Source organism: Protopterus annectens, chromosome 5.part0 (genome assembly GCF_019279795.1).
Source record: "Protopterus annectens isolate FY-2018-M chromosome 5.part0, PAN1.0, whole genome shotgun sequence".
Lineage (NCBI taxonomy): Eukaryota > Metazoa > Chordata > Ceratodontiformes > Protopteridae > Protopterus > Protopterus annectens.
The window spans coordinates 624,480,693-624,508,393 of record NC_056735.1 but is presented as its reverse complement, the minus strand read 5'-3'; the positions used below and the strand labels follow the sequence as shown (position 1 = coordinate 624,508,393).

Here is a 27,701-nt window from a genome sequence, read left to right as displayed (position 1 = left end):
TACGCAGCCTGAAGATATAGCGAGCATATCTGATCGTCTTTTTCCAGAAATGGAAGAATAGACTGAACCATGACCATCTGGAATTTTGTCTTTCTGATGAACTTGTTTAAGATGCTGAGGTCTAAAATTGGCCTCCAGTCCACTATCTTTTTGGCACTAAAAAGAATCTTGAGTAAAAACCTGGATCCTATTTGGTCTGGTGAGACTGTTTGGATGACTTTTTTTCTAGCAGCTTTAGAACTTCTTGTGCTGCTGCATCCCTCTGACTGGGTGAAATGTCGGGAATTCGCCATAGTGGCCTTGGATAAAGGTTGAAGGGGATATGGTAACCTCTGGTCATTATTGTCTGCACCCTGGAATCTGATGTTATTGAATACCAGGCCAAGTGGTGCAGACAAAATCATCCCTCGACTGCTTCCAGAGGCAATCGGGCTGCTCTTCAGGAGCGCTGACAGGGGCTGCCCGGAGAAGGAGTCCCTAGAGCCCTGGTTTCGTGGGCCCCCTCTGCCATGGGAGGGGTGTCTTCGTAACGAGTTCCCCCCTCTACCCAGGGAGAAAACTCACCACGTGTCAAGCAAAGGCTCTTGTGATTTTTTTGAACCTCATCTTCCCGCCTCACTGATTCCTGGTATAGGATCGTTGATGAGCAGAAAAGCATACACCCACGGCAGAAAGGGTCTTTCTGTCTTTCTCACACCTGGCTAAAGTGTCTTTAACTTTTGGGCAAAACAAGGATGACTCATGAACAGGAGCGTTGATGAAGGAAGACTTGAAGGCGTCTACAAAGAAGCACAAGTGCATCTAGGTGTGATGTCTCATGACACCTGTAGCCACTGCTCTGGCCACCCCTTCAGTTGTATGGGCAAGATCGAAATGGACTCTAGGGTGGCAAGCTGAGAGGCAACTTTGTCACGTACCTCAGACAGTGCTCTTGCTAAGGTTCCTGAAAGTTCTGTAATCAGGTCCCTCTGAAGATGGCTAAAATGTGCCAAGTAGTTCAATGACAGTATAGCGAAGATCGCTGAAACATAAACCCGCTTCCCTAATCTGTTTATCATCTGGGACACGCTGTTTGGAGGATGGAGAGCTGGACTCTCTTCTGTGAGTTCTTTTTTTGTGGCCGCCGTCGCCACCACCATAGAAAACTACTGCCCAGCTTTAGGACCAATATTGCTGATCCTCTGGAGGGGATAGAATTTTATTTGGTCTCTGGGGAATTGATTCAACTGTGTCAGGGGCCTTCCAAGCACGAAGCACGATGAGCTTGACCAGCTGGCAGGGTCACCCAGGAAGTAGAGGGTCGAGCACGGAAAGCCTGCAAGAATACAGATTCCTTAGTAGAAGGGTTGTTGGGCTTCCAGTCGAATTCCCAGTATGTCTCCAAAGGAGGCATCCTCAGGGGCTGACCCTGGGGACCCTTCTCCCTCATCATAATCTGCATCTTCGGTGAGGGATTCATCAGGGGAATCAACGTGCTTCCTGCTGCATGTTCTTTTGGGGGTGGCTCCTCAGGGGGAGCATCTGAAGAGGACTCCAAAGAGTGGGTGCCCTGCAGTAGGGTGTCTTTCTGCTCCCATGCCCATGTCCCAGTGTAGTAGGCTGTGTCAGCCATGTGCCAGAGCACATGTACATATCAGGATCTGGTGCCAAAGGGGCCAACTGCATGCTTGCAGAAGCAAGAGCCCTCTCCATAACCTGGAAAGCAGGCCACCCGAAGAGGGATGGGAGCCCAGAACTGAAAAGGACAACCTCGGAACCAGGGTCACACCTCGCTCCGTTGAGCCCACCTCCAGGGTTGGAGCCACAAGAGGACTCGGAGCTGTCAAAACAACCGGAACTGTAGATGGCACCGTAGAAAAAAATCTGCACCAAACTAGGGATCAAGGTGCTAACAGGCCAGTCACGGTCTCGATGGTGGATAGCTCTGACTAATCCATGGTTCACAGGGTAGGCTCCAGAACCAGGAAAAGCTCTACCAGTGGAACCTAAGTAGTTGGCACAGGAACAGGTGTCCGTACAGAGGGCTCCAAGGCCTGTGGGGAGGTTGAAGGAAGAACGTATGTTGGAGTCTGTGGAGAAAATCCCTCGGCTCCAGGTGAGAGAGAGGTCCTTGATGGGGTTGGGATGCTTCTGGCCACTAGGAGCTGATCCAGAAGCCTCACTACAAGTTCCGAAAGGCTTCTGGTCGAATGGGTGGACATCCCCAAAGGGGATTCTCGCTGTTCAAGAAAGGGTCTGAGCTGTTGCCCAAAATAGGGATCGATGGACGGGAAGTATCTTGCCCTGGCTACAATTTCACCTTTCAGCACAGAGGTCAAAGGACCTGAAAATTGTGATGGGGAGGGATTGACCAATTTAGAGGGACACACTATTTTTGGTGCCGAAAAGGTGTCTGGTACTGAGGAAGGGGTGGGCACCATGACAGAAGTTGTAGTTGTCAGTTCCGTAGAAGAGGTCGTCATAGGCACCATGGAAAGAGTTTTAGGCTCTGGTGCAGAGTGTTGGTGTTGACAGTTTGGGAAATTTTTTCTTAGGCTCAGTATGCATTTTAAGGCGGCTTCGGTTCCTGTGAAGTAGGAGAAGTTGGAACAGAGTAACTTCTTTTTTATGTCTTTCCTAGGAGGTGTTGAAACCTCCGCTTCAGACAACGCCTCCGAGAAAGGAGTTTTTAGCATATCTTTTAAGATTAATTTATTTTTAAGCTCTGCTAAGATATGAGAGCTGAAGCCCTTACAGAGCTCGCATGGAGGTGGAATCTACAAGTGGGGAACTCCCAGACAATAGACACAGGACAGATGCCCGTCAGAATTGGGTATCTTCCTGCCACATTTATCGCACTGTTTAAACCCAGTGGTGCCTTTTTTATCAGACATCTTATTCCAAATAACAGAGGGAAACACCAAATAACGCTACAGAAGTCAACACAAGACGAAGACCTGTCAAACACACAAACTAAAGAAAGTGTTTTTTTTTTAAACTAGAAAAACTTAAGGGAAAGAAGGGGGAAAGGAATACCAGCAATGGTATTAAGATTACTAAGAGGTAAGAGGGAGGAGCTTGTACCAACAATGGTACGATGAAATACCCAAAGGGTAATTTAAGGAAAAAAGAGTCACAGATATAAGTAAGGAGTATAAGAGTACTAACAATAAAGGATTTTAATATTTAAAGAGGAGAATATCAAACTCCAACAAAACTGAATAATTATTCGACTTAGCTTGAGAGCAGGCCTGACACGTCTTGATTCTCTGCGTGGCAAACGAGATTGGAGGAGATGAGGAGAGGGGCACTATGGGTAAACTTAGCTTGAGAGTTTTTTGGCTGGAGTGAGCTTGTTATATCGGCCGAGTCGGTTCAGAGTTTGGAACTGAGACGCATCAATCATGAATGAATGAATGAAGATTAACATCAGATTCCACCTTCTCCTGTGTAAAAATGCATTTTGAGGAGTATCTAGAAGGCAGCCAAGAAACAATTCCGTGAAACGGAGTCAAGGAGGATTTTGCAGTATTTTTTTGGAGACTGACTGGTCAGAAGAAACATAATAAGAAGTTATGTACCTACCATAACGTTCCATGTTAGTTTTCTTCACGCCTTCTTTCTTGCTGGTTGGGTTCGGAGCCGATTCTCAGCTCCGACTCGGCCATCTTCAAAAGCTCGAGAGCTGCTTACTGGCTAGAGGCCCCCCTGTATCCCATGATGCCTGGCGCTAGATACCCAGATCTCATTTGGCAAGTCTAACTGCAGACATAATAATACAGAAATCCTATCCTGGAACGCATAAATTCTACTGGAGAGACTACTACTCAGAAGGAATAGCCAGAGAAGATTCAGCCAGTGAGAAAAAAACATAAGGAACTCTTCTCGGTCTACTAGGATAGGGGGATGGAGGGTGGGACGCAAGAAAGAAGGTAAGAAGAAGACAACTACCATGGAACGTTATGGTAGGTACATAACTTCTTAATGTTAAGTTGTCTATCTCGCCTTCATTCTTGCTGGTTGGGACAGCGTCCCTAGCACCTCAATCCTGGGTGGCTCATCGGAACAGACTCTTCAGAACAGTGGAACCAAAATCACCTCTGCTCCTGGAGGCCACGTCCAGCTTATAATGTGAAATGAAGGTATGAGGATTGGCCCATGTAGCTGCCGCACAAATAGTTTCCATTGGCAATCTTGCCTGAAAAGCCACTGAAGTAGCTAGAGCTCTAGTAGAGTGACCTTTTGGTTTAGCAGGAAGCTCTCTATTCCTTAGCTGATATATAAATGTAATAATAGATGTCAACCACCTAGATAAGGTTACTTTCGACACTGGTAGACCTTGTTTACCCTCAGCATAGGACAAGAACAGCTGGTCTGATTTTCTGATTTGCTTAGTTCTATGCAAGTAAAAACATAACTGTCTATGAACATCCAACTGATGCAATTTCTACTCCGCCTTGTTGGAATCATTTGGAAAAAACACAGGGAGATCAATAGACTGATTCAGATTATTGTCAGAAGAAACCTTTGGAAGGAAGGATTTGTCCTGAGAGAAACTCTGTCATTGTGGAAAACTAGATAAGGAGGGCGAACACAAAGAGCCTGAAGTTCAGAAACTCTTCCAGCTGAAGTAATTGCAACTAGAAGGGTTTTCCAAGAAAGAAACTTCAAAGAACAAGAAGCTGCAGGTTCAAAGGGGGGCAGTATCAGGGAAGCTAAAATCAAATTTAGATCCCACGGAGACGGGGGATCTCTCACTGGGGGCCTGAGTAAAGTAGTCCCTTTGAGAAAATCTTTACAAAGCTTATTTGACATAATACTAGTATCGGATAGGCCTGTATGAAAGTTTGAAATTGCAGCGAACTTAACTCTAATCGTGGCAGAAGATCCAGCATGAAAATGCTCCGCTAAAAAATCCAAAATATGGTGCATAGGGGCTGAAAAGGGATCTATATTCCTGGCCTCTGCCCAGAAAGAGAAACGTTTCCACTTACTAGCACAAGTCTTTCTAGTGGTAGACTTATGCGATGATAAGATGATTTCATGCACAGAGTGGGAGATGTTCTGGAGAGATTGAAGGGATTGGTGCAGCCCGCCCAACTGATGGATCAGGAGGTCTGGAACTGGGTCCAGGGCTGCTCCAGAAGGTGATGATGCAGGAATGGGAACCAAATTTGTCAAGGCCAATAAGGGGGCAATGAGGATCATCTTGCATCCCAATGTGGTAGCTTTCTGTATTAGTTTGGGAATCAGGGGAAACAGAGGGAATGCAATGCATAAAGAAGTCCCTGAGGCCAATCGTGAACTAGAGCGTCTCTGGGAGAGTGTCCAAGAAGAGGGAGGAGAGAGAAGAAATTGTTGCACTTGCTGTTGAAGGGGGTGGCAAAAAGGTCGCAGCAAGGCTGACCCCATTTGCGGAAGATTTGGCCCACCACTGTCTGATTGAGAGACCACTCGTGAGGCATGAGAATTGCTCTGCTCAGCCTGTCCGCTATAACGTTGGACTTCCCAGGGATGTGCGCTATCAGAAACCATTGGGAAGAGATCGCCCACTGCCAGAGTCTGAGTGCTTCTCGACATAGGGGGTAGGACCTGGTTCCGTCCTGCTTGTTTATGTACCACACTACCGACATATTGTCTGTTTGAATTGCAATGGTCCCGGTGGGAAGAGAGTTCTGAAGAGCTTGCAACGCCAAAAGCACGGCCCTCATCTCCAAGACATTGATATGCAGATGGTACTCGTGAGGCTGCCAGGTGCCTTGGACTGTTCTGCCCTGAAAATGCCCCCCCTCCCCACCCGATCAGGGAGGCATCCATGGTCACCGTAGCCACTGGAGGAGGAAGAGCAAATGGTCTGCCCTGGGGTACTGATGGGGAAACCATCCACCAAGCAAGTTGGTTTTTGCATGTCTGTGTGATCATTATCTTGTGAGACATTGGAAGTTGCTGGAAAGACCATTGGATGAATAGCATCCACTGAAGAATCCTCATATGAAAACGAGCAAGGGGAACTAGTATGATAGCCGCTGCCATGAGACCCAAGGTTTTTAGGACGAATCTGGCCTGAATTTTTTTGCATCCTAATAAGACCTGCACATGTCGGCGAATGTCTAGCACTCTGTCTAATGGAAGTCTCGCTGACATGTCCTTTGTATTTAAGTTTTCGCCTATGAAGGTAATAGATTGACAAGGCGACAATGCAGACTTTTCAAAATTTATTGTGATACCTAGCTTGGAGCAAGTTTGGATGGTGTAGTCTCTGGCTCGCAGCAGGTGATGTCTGGTGGTAGCAGTAAGGAGCCAGTCATCTAGATATAGAAACACCTGGAATCCTTGCCATCTCAGGTGAGCGGTAACTACTGCCAAACATTTGGTGAACACCCTGGGGGCTGTGGTGAGCAAAGGGCAGAGCTCTGAACTGATAATGACTGGCTCCCAGCCGGAAGCGGAGGAATCTTCTGGAGCATCTGTCCATTTTGATATGGTAGTACGCATCCTGAAGATCTATGGAGCACATCCAACTGTCCTGACCCAGAAAGGGTAAAATGGACTGTAGTGTGACCATCCGGATCTTCGTTCTTTGAACAGACCTGTTTAGTCTGCTGAGATCCAGAATGGGTCTCCAGTCCCCTGTCTTTTTTGGTACCAAAAAGAACCTTGAGTAAATTCCGGATCCTTGCTGGTCTGCTGGGACTGGCTGGATGGCTCTTTTTCTTAGCAATTTTGATATTTCTTGAACTGCCTGATGCCTTAGATTGGGTGGAACATCTGGAAGGGATTTGTTGGGAATGTACGGGGTGCAAAAGAAGGGGATTTTTTTGCCTTCAGATATGATAGACAGTACCCATTCGTCTTGTGTTATACTTTGCCAGGCTTTTGGGTACAGCGATAATCTTCCCCCGACTGCCTCCGAAGGTGGACAGCCGGGCAAGCACATCAGGGATGCTGGAAGGGCTTGTCGGAGAAAGATTCTCTGTTGCCCTGATTTTGTGGACTCCCTCTGCCCTGAGGGCGGCGTCTATTGTTGTTCCCTCCTCTGCCCCTGGAGGGGAACTCTCCACGTGTGTCAGGCATGGCTCCCTGGGGTTTCCGGAACCACATCTTCCCACTCTTCTTACCTTTGGGATACGGTCTAGAAGGTGTGGAAAACGGACTCCCACTGCACAGAGAGTCTTGCCTTCCTGCTCACACCTGGTAAGGGTATCCTTCACCTGTGGTCCAAAAAGAGCAGAACCATCAAAGGGGGTGTTGGTGAAAGACGCCCTGAAGGGTTCTGCAACCAAGCATGCCTCAAGGCCACGCCTGTGCCTGTGGCCCTACTCGCACCATTGGCTGCATAAGAGATGAGCCGCATGGAGGAGTTTACTATCGAATTAAGAGTCGCCAGCTGGGAGGCAACCTTAGCCTGGGCCCCCGCAGCTGATGGATCTTGAAGGGCATCTCCTAGCTCTTTAAGGAGATCCCTTTGAAGGCGGGTAAAGTGGCACAAGTAGTTCAGCGACCTCATGGAGAAGGTCGCTGAGGAAAACATCCGCTTCCCATATCTGTCCATCATCTTAGATTCCTTATTAGGGGGATGGACAGATGAAGTTTCAGCCAACCCATTTTTTGTGGCCGCTGCTACCACCATGGCATCAACGGGAACACCCTTTGTCAGAAATTGCTTGTCCTGTGGTGCAGTAATAAATTTTGTGGGTCTTCGGAGGGTTGGTTCCACTGTGTCTGGGGCTGACCATGCCTTCCGAACCACCACAGACATCAGTGGATTGAAAGGCGGAGACACCCAGGAGGTGGAGGGTCAGGAACCAAACGCGTCCAGGAATACAGACTCATCCTCGAAGGGTTAAGGGTAGTCCAGTTCCCCCTCTGCCTAAGTATCTCAAGGATGTCTGAAAAAGAGACGTCCTCAGAGGCGGTTCTTGGGGACCCTTCCGAATCCTCTAAGTCGGTATCTGAAGTGACAGTCAACATGCTTCCTCTTGCATTTCCTCTGAATGATCAGGGGAGGCCTTGGAAGAGGAAGATACACCCAATGAGGTGCCCTGGGGTGCTTGTTCCCCACGCTTGGGGTCTGGAAGGGGGGCAGAGGCAGACGCAGGCACCATGGGGGGAGGAGCCAATGAGGCTGATCGTGGGGCTGACTCAGAGGCCAGCACACTCCTCATGACCTCGAAGGTGCCCCTTCCCGACAGCAGAGAAGGCTCCAGCTCCGAAGAGACAGGAATCCTTCCCGGCACCGAGAGCAACAGCTCCGAAGCCGATGTAGGAGCCGAACTCACCTGCGCCGAAGCTCCGAGAGGGAGAACAGGGTCGGACAAGGGTCCGATGCCACTCGCCCCCTTGGAGCCGACGAGGGAGTCCCGGCGCCCAGATCCCTCCAAGGAAGGCACCATGGAGGCGATCGGAGCAGACGACGGAACCAAAAGGGTAGGTATCGGTGCAGACGGTTCCACGATCAGAGCCCCAGCAAGCTCTGGCTCCAAACTCAAGGGATGAGTCGAAGGATGAACTACTGCAGAGACAGGCGGAGCCAAACCCCGATGAGGGGGGCTGGATAACATTTTAGCCAGGGCCTGCGATTTTAGAAGCCTACTCACCACTCTCTCCAAATCATGGTCAGATAGTCTAGAAGACCGAGAAGAGTGGGATCGGTGACTTCGCTCCGACTGTAACAGAGGCGACCCTGGAGCAGAGTGCATCGACTCTAGGGATGGAGATCTAGAGCGTTTTCGGCTCCCTGACGGTTCCGACACCAGAGTCGGGGCCGACTGGGAGATAGGTACTTCGGTTCCAGCTGGAACCGAAGTTGAAGCAGACGCCACACCCAACGACGGCTCCGAACTGGGAGCCGATGGCTTCGTTGGCTTAGAGGGTTTCACTGGTTGGGCCTTAGCCGGTGACCCTTCAGGTTTGAGCAAACCCCTAAGGATTAGCTTATTCCTACGCTCCTGCAGGACTCTTGGACTAAAGGCGTGGCACACCGAACAGGAGTCCTGCAGGTGTAGGGCGCCCAAACAAAACAGTAGACACAAGAAGTGTGACCATCTGTCAGTGACATCTTCTGACAGCATGAGTCACACTTCTTGAATCCAGATACTTTCGTATCTTTAGACATTCCTGTAAAAGGAAAAACCAATGACAGAGAAAAAGTAACAGAAGGGAAGTAGGTAACTAGTAAAACACACGCACTCAACACAAGTTACCACACCCTAACAGCACACACACTCTATTATCCAAGAAAAGGTAAATAAACCTACTGATCTACAACAATTTCTAATAAAAAACTACTACATAAAAAATTAAGAACAAGGATTAGCCTCTAACTAAAAACGGCTACTTTGAAGAAACAAATGGGGGAGGGGAAATCTCTAACAAGAAAATGAGTTTCCAAGGAAAGGAAACTAAATTACAAATAGATAAACTACAACTACTATAACTATTTTAAACACCAACTACAATATAAATTTTTATATATGCTAACAATAAAATCGAAAAATATGACCTAAGCCAGCAAAAGCAACCTCGCAGCAGAAGCAGCAAATGAGATCTGGGTATCTAGCGCCAGGCATCATGGGATATAGGGGGGCCTCGAGTCAGTAAGCAGCTCTCGAGCTTTTGAAGATAGCTGAGTCAGAGCAGAGGATCGGCTCCAAACCCAACCAGCAAGAATGAAGGCGAGATAGACAAAGTACAGTTTTGTACCTACCATAAATGTAGATGTTCGAGTGCTAATACAGCTGCAGTCATAACAGATGGGTTTTCCTGCCGTCAGGCGGGTCCTCGGTTGGCCGAATTCCAAAGTCTAGGTCTGGCGTCTGTTGTCGTCGCTTCTTCCCTGACGTCAGTGCGACGGGTATAAAAGAACCAGCCGACGCCATTTTCTTCAGTTTTTCTTGCCCCAGATGTCAGGTGCCCCCAGAAGGAAGGCAATACATAACGTTATGTAATAATGCAATGCAGTATAATCAAAAAACAGTAGTTGCAAGCAAATACACCATAAAAGAATACCCCAATCAGGTTGTATGAGGAGGTGTTAGCCATTAGGCCTGTTCCAGAGGGGAAGGAGGGAGGGAAACCTGGACTGCAGTTGTATTAGCACTCGAACATCTACATTTATGGTAGGTACAAAACTGTACTATGTTCATCGTGCATACAGCTGCAGTCATAACAGAAGGGTAGAATACCAAAGCTAAAAAAGGGGTGGTAGGTACTAGTTGGAACTAGGAGGAGCCAGGATGCCCTGCAAAACTGCAGTGGCAAAACCTGCTCTAGATTTGGAGTATAAAGGCAGGTGATAGTGCTTGGAGAAAGTATGCACAGAACTCCAAGTGGCAGCTTCCAAAATATCTTTGGTAGGAACCCCCCTGAGGAAAGCTGCAGAAGTAGCTGTGGCCCTTGTGGAGTGAGACCTGATGCCTGCAGGTACAGTTTTACCATGAAGAGAGCAACAAAAGCATATGCAGTGGGCTATCCATTTTGAGATTGTCTGTTTGGAAATAGGCTTCCCTTGAGCCCCTGTAGCACAGGACACAAAGAGTTGCTCTGATTTTCTGAAAGGCTTTGTTCTGTCCAAATAATAACGTAGTTGTCTGTGAATGTCCAAGGAATGTAGTAGTCTCTCCCCTTTGTTTTGAGGATTGGGGTAAAAGGTAGGCAAGTGGATTGCCTGATTCAAGGCTACCCTTGGTACTACCTTTGGCATAAAGGAAGGATTGGTTCGTAAGGAAACTCTGTCCTGATGGAAAATGATGAAAGGCTGCACAGCCATGAGGGCTTGTAGTTCCGAAACCCTGCGAGCTGAGGTGATAGCCAGCAGGAAGGGTGTTTTCCAGGACAAATACTGCAGTTCTGTTGAGGCAGCTGGCTCAAAAGGAGGCAAAGTCAGTTTCTCTAGAATGAAATTGAGATCCCAAGCAGGTACTGGTTGTTTCCTTGGGGGTTTTATATTCTTAGCCCCTCTGAGGAACTGCCTTAAGAGGGGGTGAGAGAATAAAGGCGGATCAGTGTTGTATTCTGCAGAAATGGCTGAGGCATGGATTTTGATGGAAGAGAATGAAAGTCCACTGCTTAGCATCTCAGCTGGGTATTGTAATATTTGAGGTAAATTCAGTATTCCAGGGTTCTGGCCCTTTTTCTCATTCCAAGCACAAAACCGTTTCCATTTGTCGGAGTAGGCTTTTCTAGTAGAAGGTCTTCTGGCCTCCAAAATGACATCCTGTACCTCCTTGGAGAGAAGGGTCTGTTGTGATTTTAAGGAATCTTCCATGCGGCTAGATTGAGGGTTTTCAGCTGACTGTGAAGAGTTTTGAAGTTGTGCTGAGTCAGTAGAAGAGGCATTAGAGGCAGGATCCATGGTGGGGAATGCGTTAGGCTCCTCGGGAGTGGGTACCAGTGTTGTCTTGGCCAGTCTGGAGCGATGAGAATCATCTTTGATCTGTCTGCTCTGGTTTTTAACAGAACTTTGGGCAGCAGAGGAAGAGGTGGAAAGGCATAAACTGTCATTGTTGTCCAACTGAAAGAGAGTGCGTCCACTTTCCAGGCCTGTGGATGAAAGGTCCTTGAGCAGAATTTTGCCAATTGGTGATTTCTGTGGGAGGCAAAGAGATCTATGTCTGGCCTTCCCCATGCTTGAATTATCTTTGAAAAAACTTGAGGATGCAACTTCCATTCGTGTGGATCTGTCATATTTCTGCTTAGGTTGTCTGCCAGCCTGTTTTCCTTGCCTTGCAGGAACTGTGCTTGAAGCTCGATTTGCAATTCTAGAGCCATGTTCCAAAGAGATATGGCTAGCCTGCATAGGGGGTATGAGTGGGTTCCTCCCTGTTTATGTACCACATTACTGTGGTGTTGTCTGTCCTTATCAATAGCTGGCCTGGATGCAGCAGGTCTTTGAAAGCTATAATAGCATTTATAACTGCTAGCATTTCCTTTTGATTGGTGTGTAGGTGCTTTTCCTTTTGGGACCATCTGCCCTGAATGCACCGATCTGTCATGTGCGCCCCCCAGGTGTAATCCGAGGCGTCTGTTGTGATGGTTTGACTTGCTTGAGGCTTGCAGAATGGGAGACCTGTGTTTGTTTGGCATGCTTGAGCCCACCACAGAAATTCCTTTTGAAGACATGGAATTAGTGGTATTATTGTTTCCAAGCTGTGGCTGTGCTGAGACCATAGGTTTTTCAGGTACCATTGAAGTTTCCACATATGCAGCTTTGCACATGGGATTAGTAGGATGCAAGATGCCATGAATCCCAGAGCCTGCAGGATTTTCCTTGCAGTCAGCCTGGTGAAAGTTGCCAGTTTTCTGAAGTATTGAGTTAGTTGCCCTTGTTTCTCTGGTGTGAGGTAGGCCATCTGGGTGTTTGTATCCAAGTTGGCACCCAGGAAAATTATTGTTTGAGAGGGTATTAGCCTTGATTTCTTTTGTTGACTGTGTATCCCAGGGAATTCAACAACCTTATTACAAAAGCCAGATGTTTCAGAAGTATGTGCTTGCTGTCCGCTTGGATCAGGCAGTCGTCCAAATATGGGTAAATTTGTATCCCTTGCAGTCTGCAGTAGGCAATTACTGATGCCAGGCATTTCGTGAACACTCTGGGCGCAGTAGATAAGCCAAAGGGCAATGCAGAGAATTGATAATGTGTTGAACCTGCAAGAAATCTGAGGTATCTTCTGCAATCTTGTCTGATTGGGACATGCAGGTATGCCTCCTTGAGGTCCAATGTTACCAGCCAAGACTCCTTGCCCAGCATGGGAAGAAGCTGCTGTAATGTGAGCATCTTGAATTTTGGCACGAGTAAAAATGTGTTTAGGATGGATAGGTCCAAAATAGGTCTCCAGTCTTTGCCCTTCCTTGGTACCAGGAATAGTCTGGAATAAAAACCTTGACCCTGTTCTTGTGCAGGTACCTCTTGAATAGCTTTCATGTCCATGAGATCTGAAATTTGTTCTTGTGCCTCTGCCCTTTGATTGTGTGGCAGGTTTGGCATGCCTCTCATTTTTGGAAGGGTGTGAAAGTGGAATCTGTAGCCTCTGTCTATAATGTCCAGGATCCATTTGTCTTTTGTGACAATATGCCAATTTTTTGAAAATAATGCCAGTTTTCCACCTAAAGGTGCTGCCATTTGAGCCTTGCTTGGCATGCAAAGGGGAAAGTCATTGGTTCTGCTTTCTGAATGGCTGTGAACTATCCTCACTACCTCTTTGGGTAGGTGCTTGCCATTGTCTGCCTCTAAACGATCCTTGAGATTGCCCTCTACCCCTCGGGTGCCTGTATCTACCTCTTTGGGGTCTGTCCGTGGCTGGAAAGGACCAATTTTTTGAGACAAGAAAAGTTTCCCCAACGGGGTACTTAGCTTTCAAGAAGACTTCGGTTGCAGATATTCGTAATCTCAGGAGCTGGCCGACCGGCACTTGCGAACTGCTTCTGCTTCGGGCACCGTGCGGCAAGAAAGACTGAAGAAAATGGCATTGGCTGGTTCTTTTATACCCCTGTCGCACTGACGTCAGGGAAGAAGCGACGACAACCGACGCCGGACCTAGACTTTGGAATTCGGCCGACCGAGGACCCGCCTGACGGCAGGAAAACCCATCTGTTATGACTGCAGCTGTATGCACGATGAACATCTTAACATCCCATGTTAATAGCTCTTGAAAGCCTTTGCCCCTTTGACTTACATACACTTGTTCTATGACTCCTTGGGACTGTACAAACTGGTTCAGAGGATGGGGTGGAATTCCCCTGAAAGGAGGTTTTTGTATCTAGTGTCATCTGTATTCCTCCTGCACCATTTTTAACACCCCAAAGTCTGAGACAATCTTCTGCCAAAGACGAATGTTGGGGACCAGTCTGTGGCACAAATTTGGAGAGATATTAGCTGGAGGACAGGGAAGAGGGAAATAATACTGTTGGTCTGTCTCCTTTTCTGAAATCACTAATTTCTTCTTGTTTTTTTCTCTCTGGCTATCTCTTTTTATCATTGTCATTGCCAGAATATGTATAGTTTTACTTATTTGGCTTTTTTATGAAAGAGACAGAGAAGGCCTATAAGACTTGTGTTGGGGAACATGGAAAATCTTAGAAACTCCCTAAATCAATTTTTCTCTGTGGTTCCTTTAGCAGTTTTCTACAACAAATTCCAGCCCCCTCTTGCCTACTGTCTTTATCCCTAATTGCACTCATCCTTATCAGCAGAATCTCCTTTCTCCATTCCACTGTTGGCTTAGTTCTTTCAATACTTTCTGCTCCTTTATGGATATAATATTCAGTATGATTATTGTTACTCTCCTTAAATGCCTGCATCCGAAATCCCAGTCTCTCCTTGTTTCTTGAGCTTCCCCCCTGTTTCAATATCAACTTTTTCCACTTTGAATTATATGGGGCCTCGGTTTATTTTGCCATCTGAGGGTTGGTACACTCGGGAGTGCAGCACCCCTTTATGCGGCACTGTAGTGTTCCACCTGCTGTGGGAGTAGAACCCAGAGCCTTCTGCACCAAAGGTGAGTGTGCTACTTGTTGCACCACTGACACTCTTAAATTAGATTAAATTAAAATGTATTAAAATCCAAACATTTAAGAAAAAATCTACAACGATCATTTCATCCAAAAGAAGAACCTCCTCCAGTCTGCACATATATGTTTGCCAGACAGAATGATTTTTATCAGCTTTGAAGACTTCTGGCACTTCTACCTACTGATCTGGTGGGATCAGATTTTCTACAAAACAGTCAATCCCTGAGATAGAGCTGGTTGCTGTTCCAATCCAGAACTTACTTCTGTGATTAGTACTGAGGGAGTTTTCTTTATCAAAAGGAACTGAAGAGTCTGCAAGTATGTACTTCTCATTCTCTGAGGGAAACAAGGATAATTTTGCACTACCTTATCTGAATTTTGTGATGAGGTGTAGAACCAGAGAGACTGAGGGAAAGCATACAAGCATCTCTTTTGTCAAAGGAAAGAGAATGTGTCCACTGAGAACTCCTTCTTGTCCTGCTACATAAAGAACAGATGAAAAACCCAAAGTGGTCAAAAGGATGATCTCCAGAGTGCCCATGTCTGGAAGATGTGAACTAGGTACAGCTCCTGAATCCACAACTTCAGGACAGGAATGGAAGGGGAAGCTTATCAACAGTCTGCCAGCACATTCACTTCACCTACTGTGGTAAAAAGATGAGAGACCAATGCTGCTGTGTCCTACGGTCACACAGGCATTACCCCTCCTGTTATTAGAAATGACCAAGCATTTCTTTAAGTAACACAAGACAGACTTGTTTTCAGACCAAATTGTGATAGGCCCCAGGAGTATTGTTACTCCCAAAAGGACTGTTCTTAGTTCCAAAGAGTTAATAGGGGGACCTCCTTCCTGTCCAGCAAGGTAATACCTAAATCCATGGAGCAGAAGAGGTGAACTCCCCACAAGTCAATGTAACTTAGAGGTTCAGATGAAGAAATGGGAGGCCTGTTTGAAGGCAGGTAGGGACAGCCTACCACACCAGGGTCTAACAACAATGATCTAACACAGGCAGATCAGCTATGAGACCTTCAGAATGCACAGCAGCACCTGTATCTTCAGGTATGCAAACCACACCATGAAGACATGATTGACAATAAACCCAAAATATCTAAGGGAGTTCATATTTAAACCGTGCAGTGCATCCTCACCTAAGATGCTAAATGCATGGCAGCACAAACAAAAATGGGGAGTACCAAACGCCACATCTATAAAATCAACTGTTTGAGACGGAATCTACAATGATTTCTATAAATTTATTGTTACCCTCAAGGACTGCCACCATGGTGATATACACTCCGGGAATAATACCCATCAGGGAGTTCTTCAATAAGATTATCAGAATCCAGATATTCAGGCAGGCCTACACACAGAGATCTAAAGCATTCAAATCTCCTACATGAGAGAAAAGTTAGTTTGGAGGAAGACAGTGGCATGAAACTTACTACTGAGGCTCCAAATTTGAACAGTTTTTTTTTCTTTTTGTGAGGGGGAAGTCAGTGAATTCTTTTACAGGACATATGGTGCCTTTCAAGAGGAGACCCAGAACACAAACTTTTTAAATACTGCTGTTAAAGCAATCACTAATCACTGAAGGTGCTTGGCAGTAGGGAGGTGTACTTGTCTGACAGCAACAAGTTTGAACACATCAGTGAAGCCACAATGTTTTCCACTCTGCTGTGTATGTGGGTTATGTCTTAAAAAAGATGGCATGATTACTTTAAAGCGCTGATCTTCGATATTGCTTGTGAATGTTTGGGACTTCACTGCATGTTGGAGAAAAAAACTGCTTAAATGTGGTACTGTGGTCATAATTTCTTTCTCTTTTCACAATCAAATATCAGTGGTATACTCAGAAACTGGGTGTCTTTCTGGGTGGAGCAGGATGTGTGGCAAAGAAACTGACCTGTCAATGGCAAAGTGTGTGTGTGTGTGTGTGTGTGTGTGTGTGTGTATTCACTATATAATCTCGAAATAATGAAATGTTGAATTTTAGTATTTCGAGACTGAATAGTCAAAAACCCACATACACGAAAACCCACAATCACGAATGCTACAATCGTGACCATTCACACAGACACAAACCAGGACATAATCACACACACATACGCCTACCTAACTAAACAACCATAACACAAACACACTTAACGTACCTATAAGCAGGGGGGCAAGCCCCCCTGCACCCCCCACACCCCTCAACTTATATATTCTAACTCTGAGGTCCCACTAAACACACAAATACACACAAAACACCACCGCACACACTCACAGACACTAAAATCCCTACCCATTATCCTCAAACACACAACACTTACCTGAAACCCCAGATAAATCCACAAACTGCACCACACGTCACGAACGCGACACCACAATAGTGGCAGATTCAGCATAACTGCACTTTTCACTATTCGGTCTTGACGTACTGAATTTCGACATTTCAGTACATCGAGATTGGCTAGTGTGTGTGTGTGTATATATACATGCGAGCATGCCTGCATGTGTTTTTAGTGAAGCTAGTTGTAACATATTGAGGCAATTATTCTTTTCACTTTCTCAGACATTAGAGGTGTGGATCAACAAAATGGCTATTTGTGGGGATAGGGTAAGGGTGTAGGCAGTCTATGGGTGAAAGTGACTCACTCCCTGATGTAGTCTGATCACAATTAAGTGTACATCTGTGCAATGATCTATGGCAGCCAAGTCCAATAGGTGGACGGCAGGCCACAGTTCAGCCAACCAAAGCATTTTATCAAGTCTTTGTCATGTCCAACAACAAACTGCTTTGGCTATCCAGATGCATGATGGACATGGCCTCCAAACCTTCTCAAGTATGATAAATGTCATCTGAACCAAAAAAGTTGGATATCCTTATTCTAGAGGAAGGACTGCACTATATCTGTGGCAATGAGCTGAAAAACATTACTGTGGCCATATTTTTTTTTTAACTTGATCAGACTTCTGAGGATGCTGTAGAAAGTAGTTATTTTTGTTAGGGATGCAGGCAGCTTGTGAATGAAAGTGACTAACCCCGGATTTAATCTGATCACACTTAAAGTCACTGAACTGGAGTGTCTGCGTGCATGTGTGTATTTAAGACACAAGTGAAACACATTACTTTGACATGTTCTTACCTGACCATGATCAGACACCTGAGGTGAACACATAGTTAATAAATAGGATATAACTGATGGATACTGAGGCAGTCTGTGGATGAGACTGACCAAGTTGAAATATTCATTAGAAGTCCAGTGAAAAATGGTAAATGACATACACAGGGGATAACATGCACATGGCTGATATGCATGTGGTCAAAAACTGTCTAACACTAGCTCTTGAAGGACTGCCTGGCAAATGTGGCACAAGTACTTCAACAGTCTGAACAGGGATAACTGCTGGCATAAGTCCACATTCTCTAATGGTGCACTCTTATTCCTGCATAGATGCATCCTACTGACTTCAAACAACTTGTCAGAAGTTTCTGGCATGAATGACTCTGATGTAGGAAGGCCTAGTAAATGTTTTCCAACTTGGGTTTCTGGGTCAAGGAGTGACCCATGCAGGATGAAGGCATTGCCCATCCCTGGTTCGTCAGCCAATGAATTCCACAACCTGTCTGATCCCAAACTGTCTTCTTGAATGCAACCTCTACACTATGGTCTGATGATTCAGGAAGGCGATCTGGAATCCTACAGACTATGGACATGCTCTGGTTGACCAAACAGGGGTGAGAGCAATGTCTACCCCACAAGGAGAACATTAGGGTGTACACCTCATCTGCAGCCCTCCTCATCCACCAACACAGAAGATAGGTGCAATCATGATCTCTCACTAATCAAAGGTGAGGTTATGACAACTACAGACTAAACAGCCATTTCAGAAACAGACTTGGGTCCAGGAGTGTGTGAACAAAACCTGAAATTAACATGGTTACTTTTCCATGATGTAAATCAAGATGAATACTCAAACTGTGCAAGTGGCTGAAAATAAATGAGAGTCTCAGGCTACACCATTATACACTGTGGCACATGACATCAAAATGCTGAACTGAAACAGAAGAGAAGCGAAAAGAGGATAACCTCAGCTATTTAACTACTAAACCAGGATCCTTCATGCAGACTTCTACATAGTAATAAACTCCTGCAGTATTATCATGTAGTATTAAGGCATTAGAGATGAGACTGTGAAAAAACGAGATACTGCCAGCCAGTTATCTGGAGTTTTCTAAATAATTACATGTCATTTGTGAATATTAACATGATTTGTATAGATCCAAGAGAACAGTCATGTCCAAACGGGCTATGCAAACTTTTATTCCATAAAAAACGGTAAAATGATGTTAAAACTGTGAGCGCTTTCGGGATAACCCTTCATCAAACAATTAAATAGCATTCATGAAGTCTATTTAAATAAATTTAAGAACACAACCACCAATCATCTCACTGCCCTCTGTTTCCTAAGGGCTGGTCTTAAAGGTATACATGTATTCAAGCCTGGTGGATGATTTGCTGCTAGCTCTATAATCCAGTGTAATTCATTACACTCAATGACATTCACTATGCCCCCCCCCCTTTTACTTATATGAGTAACCTGTATAACCATGAATTTAAAGGTGTGTGTTGGATTCGTAGACGTATGCACATACAGAGCATTACGTTCATCTTTCTGTCCAATACTGTTCAAGTGATGATGTATTCTAATTTTCAGTTTGCAGTTGGTTTTCCCTACATAGTAACTGGGGCATGATTGACACATCGCTAGATAGATCACATTTTCCGTGTGGCAGTCTGCATATAGTTTAAAAATATATTCCTTTTTATTTATGGGGTGCCTTCTGCATTATCTTGTGTTTTATGTCTTCCAGCAGCTGCAAACATCTGAGGGCTATATATTTTTCACAGGTAGATGGCAAAGGCTGGCAGTTTCTAGCAATGGGGGTTTAGCTTGGGAACTAAAGTCAGATGACTGGAAGTGATGTCATCCTGCAAGCTACTCCAACAGTAATATTTGAGATATTAATTTGAGGACTCTCTGAGAGAGGCAGATTATTCTGTATTTTGTCTTTGACCTGACAAGAACATGCGCTCACCACATCTGCCTGCTTGTTGTTCTGTAAGTAGGTTAACTAGGTTACAGTAAATTCTCTTAGATGCAGACATGAATATAGTGAATGTAAAACTTAGACGTTTTCCTTATTTATTTGAGACTGTCCTGCAATGTTGTTTTAAATATTTCCTGTGATAACTCTGATGTAACTGTGATTATTTAGAGAGTATTTTTTGTTCTTTTATTATTTATTATTAAATACATTTAAACTTACCACTGTGGCTGATATTTGTGAGACATACTTAAGCTCCGAGAGTGCTTGCATATTTATTTGGTCACACTGTGAACCACTCCCAATACCCTTGATCTTGGTCAAACTACCATTTGGATTAATAACAACATTAGACAGTAAGATTGGACACCCTTTGTTAAGGGCCTTAAAGTAGCTGATAAAGATTTGGCTGGTGGCAGTAATAACTACTTTATAATCTGGGCAAAAGGGGGCATAGCTAGGAAACCTGGGCCAGCCTTTCTCAGGAGAGAGAGAGAGAGTGTGTGAGAGAGTGTGTGTGTGTGTGTGTGTGTGTGTGTGTGTGTGTGTGTGTGTGTGTGTGTGTATGTGTGTATGTGTGTGTGTGTAGAAATCAAATCTCAAAGAGTGGGTGTGTCAGCTACTTGGGCAGGGACACACAGCACTGGTTGGACAGAGAGGGTGCTGGAGGTCTTGGCTTAGCCACTCACCTGAGATCTCAACTCTATAGCTGTGCCAGTGGGGGGGGGGTCTTATTGGAAAACTGGAAAAAGAGGGAGAAACTTGTCCCAGACTGACTGTGGTCTTTGAGTGCTCTTAAGGGAAATTGCACTTGATGCAGAGAGCTACTGTTTATGTAACTTGTCATCCTCCCAGTGTGCATGTCCCTCGCTGTTGCCAATGGTAAGGATTGAGGCTCCTTGATTACTGGGCGAGTGCTGGGGTGTCACATATTAATTGGTGGCAGTGGTGGGATAGTCACATCACTTATACTGGTTGGCAGTGTTAGGATATCCACATATTATGATTCAATGGTGTGAATATTGAATTCCTGTAGCCTGTAAACAGTGGTCACTAAGGAAGGTGTTGGTACTCTCAGTCAGTCACAGAGTGAACATTCAGAGTTTCATATCACAATTGTTTTATGTTATTTATTTATTTATTGTTAGCTTACTCAGTGAGAGCAGGCAGGGATGTTAGCAGAGGAGTATGGCAAGCTGACAAGGAGCCAGTTGGCTCAGATGTGCCAAGCCAAAGGACTGGGGCATGTCAATCTGACTAAAGTAGAAATGGTTGCAGCCTTAGACACAGCTGCATCACAGACTAGCAACCAGGAGGACAATCAGACTGGCCTTGGGGATGTACAACTCTCAGAAAATGGACAGGTCAACTTTTCTACAGAGGACATAAAAATCTGTCTGGAGTTAAACAGACTTGAACCAGAGGCTAAACGTTTGGAAATATAATCAGGAGAGAGACAGATGCCTGGGGGTTGAAGAGAATGAGAAAATGAGACATCTGGAAGCTGAAGAGAATGAGAGGCAGAGGCAACATGAAAAGGAGATGCTGACTCTTCGCCAGGGTCATGGAGGAAGGGAGTAACCAAATCCCAGAAGCAACAAAGGTCAGTAAATTTCCTCCACAATTTACAAAGGGTGATAATTTTGACAGTTTTATTCATATGTTTGGGAGGGTACGTAAACAGTATAATGTTGACCAAGGGCTCTGGATACAGTTCCTGACTCCTTTACTCCATGGTAAAGCTGTAACTGCTATTTCTAAACTGTCTGATACAGTCTGCTTAAATTATAACACTGTTAAAATTGTCTGTCAGAGTGTTTTAAGTTAACACCTGAAGCTTATAGGAAAACATTTAGAGAGCACAGACCCAAGGCAGATGAAACCTGTGTGAATATATTGCTGAACTAAGCACTTATTTTCATAGGTGGGCAAGTGGGCATCAGGTCACCACTTTTGAAGGGCTGACAGGCCTTTTGGTGAGGAAACAAGCCCTTGACACTTTGCCTGAGGACATGAGTATCTGGTCAGCTGATAGGCAATGCAATACCACAGATGAGTTGGGGAAAAAGGGAGACCTATACCTAGCAAGCAGGGCATCACTGCACAGGAAAGGGATACCCAGTACTGCTCATGGGTATAAGGGAACCCATGGTGGGCAGCCTAAACTGCCCCAACAGAGTCCACCAGTAGCAGGGGAAGCCACTAGTTCAGGTATATGGCCAGAACTAAGGGTTAAATGTTTTAAATACAACCAGTGGGCCATGTAGCACATAGATGTCCACTGAGGCAAGATGGGGAATAAAAAGTGGGACAGCCAGTAAGTGGGAACGACAGAATGCTGGCAGTAAGTTGTCTGGAAACATCAAGGGTACCAAGCTACCACATGAGGTTATACCCTATCTTAGTAGATGGGAAAAAGGCCACTGCTAAGAGAGAGACAGCTTCTGACCTAACCATTGTGAAGCGTGCAATGGTTAAAGAGGAGCATTACTTGCTTGGACAGTCTCTACTCCAGTCACAGTTTTAGGACGGACCCCATTCCAAATACCTTTGGCTAGGGTTCACCTTGATTGGCAGAGTGGAAATTGAAGCAAGCAAGTAGGTGTGGTTGAGGACATCCCTGCAGAAGTCCTGATAGGGAATGATTTTTATAGTACGGTACCTTGTGTGCATGCAGTTACATGCAGTCAGGCTTGGAGACAAGCATGTAGGTCTGTTAGCCTGAAGGGGACCCAGACCACAAGCTTGAAGCCAGGACTGGTGTTGGTGGTTACTTCAGGGAGGGAGCTACCCTGTAGCAGTGAGACTGAAGGAGATCCACAGTTGCTTGTGGGTACTGATGTTCCCTTGGACAGAGTGATTGCAAGGGCAGAGGTGAGTAGTAGTACCCAGGCTGACAGTGGGGCACACCTGTCAGACAATACCAGACTTCCTGTGGAAGGGGAGTTGGGAAGGGTTACAAAGGGAGAGTTCAGACAGGCTCAGCTCGCAGACCAGACATTACATTACAAGGTCTGAGGGTGGTAGCTAGTGAGGCGTCTGATTCTCAAGGGAAGGGGGAAATCTGTATACCGGGACAAACGGTTACTGTGTAGAGAGTGTACCCCTGAAGGAGGGCTAGAGGGTGAGAGACTACAGCAGTTGGTAGTGCCCAGAGCCTACCATCTGGCACTTCTAACCACTACCCATGATATTCCCTTTTCAGGTCATATGGGCATAAAGCATACCAAGAGATATATTATGCAAAATTTTATTGGCCTGGGATTTCAAGAGATGTAACAGGATACTGTGGGACCTATAAGCACTGCCAAAAGGTAGGCAAGGCAGGAGACAAGGTGAAATCTCCTTTGATGCCTTTGCCTGTGATTGAGGAGCCATTTCAGAGGGTATCTATAGATATGGTGGGGCCTCTGAGTATCCCAAGTTCCACAGGGATGTAGTATATATCCTAGTGGTAAGTAGACTATGCTACCAGATACCCTGAGGCAGTGTTACTGTCCTTCACTGAGGCAAAAAAAGACTGCAATTGCTTTGTTAGCGATTTTCAGCAGGGTAGGTTTCCCAAAAGAAATGCTGACAGAGGTGCCAATTTCATGTCAAACCTGATGGCTTGTCTGTGGAAGCAACGTCGGGTGAATACACATAAAGACCACTCCCTACCTTCCCCAGACTAATGTTCTAGTGGAAAGGTTAAACTCTATACTAAAGAATATGCTATGGGCATTTGCAGACCAGTTCAAGAGGAAGTGGGATAAATATTTGCCCCATCTGATGTTTGCTAACAGAGAGGTGCCCCAGGAATCCACAGTTATTTTACCTTTCAAGTTGCTGTATGGGCATAGAGTGAGGGGACCTCTAGTGTGTGAATCCTACAAGGAGTCTGTTGTGGCATATGTCCTAAACCTCAGGACAAGACTCAGGTAGCTCATGGGCTTGGCCCAGGAGAACCTGACAGAAGCTCAACAGCAGAAAATGGTCTGGTATGACAGGAATGCTCGAGCTAGAGAGTATGCTGTGAGACATCAGGTAATGGTTCTCATTCCTGTCAGACACAACAAGCTGCAGTCAGCTTGGGAGGTACCCTTCAATGTGGTAAGGAAGGTTAGTGATGTTAACTACATGGCAGAACTGCTAGACAGGAGGCAGGGGCACAAACTGTGCCATGTAAACATTATGAAACCTTACCATGACAGGGAGGCCCTGGTGCTAAGTATTTGCTGTAGGAGTCAGGAGGAGTCTGAGTGGGATCCATGGCTGCAGGGAGCCAAACAGCAAAATCCCAAATCACTATGGTGGAGCGTATGGTTGCAACCATATGACGGTGCAGCACCGCAGTGGGGTTAGCAATGCAAACACATATAGGCTCTCAAGACAGGGAATGGGGTAAGGTATTCCCAGATATGCTCAACCCTCTCAAGCAGCGTTTCTCAAGGGTCACTCCAAAAACTAGTTGGAGTGTGACAAAAGGATATACTGCTAGCCCAGCTATCTTTAGTTTTGTAAATAATTATATGTCATTTGTGATTATTATCATGATTTATAGAGAAGTGTAACAAAAGGTAGATACTGCCAGCACAGCTGTCTGGAATTTTGCTAATGGTTATGTGTCATTTGTGAATATCAACATGATTCATATGCCTATGTTACAAATATATTAGAACTGTATGTTTTCTGTATATCAAACTGCTGGTATAGGTGTGTGTGTTGAAAGGCTTTGTAAAGTACTGAGCCTAAAGATGTATCCACAATGTACCCTACTGGAAAAGAACAGAAATGTATATACACTACTGTAACTGTAAATGTACATAATTTTAACACTGGAAACTGGAACATAGAAGGTTAACTTGAAAAACTTTAGAAAAAAATAGTTGAAATTACATTATTTTATAACTGCACCATAAAAGCTGGCTTCAATGCAGCAAGAAGACAGGATGTCTAAAAACTAGGGAGCCTTCTGCATTGTCTTGTAAGTGTTTTATTGTTTTATGTCTTCCAGCAGCTGCAAATATATGAGGGCTATGTATTTTTCACAATTAGATGCTAAAGGCTGGCAGTTTCTAGCAATGGAGGTTTAGCTTGGGAACCAAAGTCAGATGACAGGAAGTGATGTCATCCTGCAAGTTAACCCAGCAGTAATGTCTGAGATATTATTTGAGGAGTCTCTGAGAGCGATAGAGTGTTCTGTATTTTGTGTTTGACCTGGCAAGAACATTCCCTCACCACATCTGCCTGCTGCTTGTTCTGTAAGTAAGTTAACTAGGGTACAGTAAATTCTCTTAAATTCAGACAGGAATATAGTGAAGTATAGCTTAGATGTTTTCCTTATTTATGAGAGTACTTTCTTGTTCTTTTATTATTTATTATTAAATATATTTAAATCTATCATTGTGGCTGATATTTGAGAGACACATTTAAGCCGAGAGTACTTGCATATTTATTTGGTTACACTGTGAACCACTCCTAGCAGCCTTGCTCTTGGTCAAACTACCATTGGATTAATAGTAACATTACACAGTAAGATTGGACACCCTTTATTAAGGGCCTTAAAGAAGCTGATAAAGAGTTAGCTGGTGGCAGTAATAACTACCTTACAGTCTGGGCAAAAGGGGGCATAGCTAGTAAACCTGTGCCAGCCTTTCCCAGCATGAGTGTGTGTGTGTGTCAGCTACTTGGGCAGGGACAAGCAGCACTGGTTGGACATAGAGGGTGCTGGAGGTCTTGGCTTGGACACTCGGCTGTGATCTCAACTCTATAGCTGTGCCAGTGGGGAGTCTTATGGGAATCTGGAGAAAGAGGGAGAAACCAGTTCCAAATTGACTGTGGTCTCTGTGTGCTCTTAAGGGAAATTGCACTTGATGCAGAGAGCTGCATCTGGAAATACTGTGTGTGTAATTTGTTAGCCTCCCAGTGTGTACATTCCCCACTGTTGCCAGTGGTGAGCATTGATGCTCCTTGATTACTGGGCATCCCAGAGACCAACAGGAATTATTTGCAAAGGGCAGTAAGGAAAGATATCAAATGCATATTTAAATAAGATGTCAATACCACACAATCTAAATTAAGAGAAAGGCAATGGGGAGTTGTGAAAGATGCAGTTACAGGACAAAGTTTTAGAAACACTTTAAAAAATGAAGCTGTATGGCCTGAGATGAAAATAATTTCAGTGAAACAGAAGATTATCAGAATTATCTTAGTAAACAATTAGGTTAAGAATGCTTTTAAGGCAACTGAAAACCTGTAGGTATGAAGTATATTTTCATAAACGGACATGATGTGAGAACCTGAGATGGCTAATCAAACAATAAGGTATCTGAATGTGGCACACATTCTTGGTTAGAGAATTCCATGGTTTTAAAACAATGTGACCCTTTATTAACGGGTAAGGAATGGTCTATGTTAGTTACACAAGGAATGCCACTGTATGTTGTTAGCTTAAAGAATGAAGTTCACAGATGAACTGTTTCTTTCTGTGCAAACTACAGACACACAGAATTTAAATAGCTTACTATGACCTCCTGTACAAGAAGTTGTCACCAAGTTCTAACAGGCTGAGGAAGAAGTTGCTTTTGTTTCTAATGCATTTCTGAGATCTGAGTATTCTACCTCTGCTAGTAGCCCACAGTGCTAAAACAGCTGGCCAGGACAAAACAAGAAGTTTGCAGAATTGATTCAAAATGAAGTGGAAGAATGCAGAAATACAGGACCATATAACAAGAGAAAAGACATCATATTCTGAACACGTGAAAACATACAAAGGCTGTATATCAGAATGTCATTTATGGTCAATCAAAAAGAGAAGAGAAAAGAAGAACCCAGATAAACTCATTATGAGAAATATAAACGGCAAGGCCAGTGCTTATCAGAAAATGATGTTTAACAAAAAAGTTTGAAGATCATTATGTTATCCACTACAAAACTACATTCAGAAAAAAAAATTCATGGGAGTTAGGCGAGTCCATAACAAAACAAAAAAAGGTAAGAGGATACTTCTTTCTGGTCTAATATACTTAATATGAAATCTGCAAAATGAAGAGAGTTTATAGAAAATCTAGGTAGACAGTCAAGCAAAACAGAGTCTGAATAAATTTTATGATATGAAAAGAGAAAGATGCAGGCCTTGTATCTAGCCAAGCATAAATGGGTTTCCCCTTTACAATACTGCAATAATCTTTAGTACTGTCTGCAGGATTGATGCAAATGGCATGTAATAAAACAGGTTTAGGCTGTATGTTAGTGGTCTGGTGATAGCACATATATAAAAGCAATGAAGGAACAATGCTTCTGCAATGCCATCACAAATATCACCACTGTATACAAGTAAAGTGATATTTATGTTCTCTAAATTAGTAATAACTATCTTACAAACTAACTTCCAAAACACATTTCATGTGTTAAAATCTTACCTCTCTCTCCAAATTTCATTGGCTTCTTCAGCAACTAGAATATCATATTCTTCAGCGGCATACCTCTCCCAGTCAGAAATGTCCTGCCCTTCACAGTCTCCATCCTGCAAAAAAGAAAACAGATTTAAGAGCCAATACGTTACTTTGTTTTAATTTTTCTCCATTATAAATTGTGTCTGGAAGAGGCACGTGCTGAACTTAACATTCTGAAATATACATTTAGTGAGAAATAAAGAAAGCAAGAAACTTTCCCAAGGTCAGAAAGAAAGCAAGCATCTTCTACTACCAAGAATGTTTTCTACCTCCACAGTCTGGTAATATAACCACTACTATAAAAACTACAGTTGTGTACACTTACCATAAATGTAGATGTTAGAGTGTATTCACTGTTGCAGTCATCATATTTGGGTTATCTGCCTGCAGGTAGCCCTCAGCTGGCCTGAATACCAGAGTCTTCAGATTTCTGCATCAGATGCTGTCGCTTCTTCCATGACGTCAGATCGTCAGAAGTATAAAACATGCAGCCGACACCATTACATCAGTTTTTCTTGCCCCAGATGTCAGGTGCCCCCACAATGGGAAGCAATTATATGGTATGCAACATTCTCCAGCAAAAAGCAAATACACATGATATAATATATGCCAAACAAGAAGGAAAGATAAAAGTCAAGAGAAGTCAGGGGGCTGGAGGGAGGGTAACCAGGACTGCAACAGCGAA

The 27,701-nt window shown here is 44.5% G+C and overlaps 1 protein-coding gene across 2 annotated transcripts in view; it reads right to left on the bottom strand.

Moving 5' to 3' along the window:
- The window catches only part of PPP2R3B (protein phosphatase 2 regulatory subunit B''beta), a 1,731,184-nt gene that overhangs the window by 18,357 nt on the left and 1,685,126 nt on the right, over positions 1–27,701 (bottom strand). For both annotated transcript variants that reach the window (XM_044072461.1, XM_044072462.1), the window contains exon 12: positions 26,984–27,087. In XM_044072461.1, the coding sequence (XP_043928396.1) occupies positions 26,984–27,087 (104 nt within the window). The remainder of the gene's footprint in view (positions 1–26,983; positions 27,088–27,701) is intronic.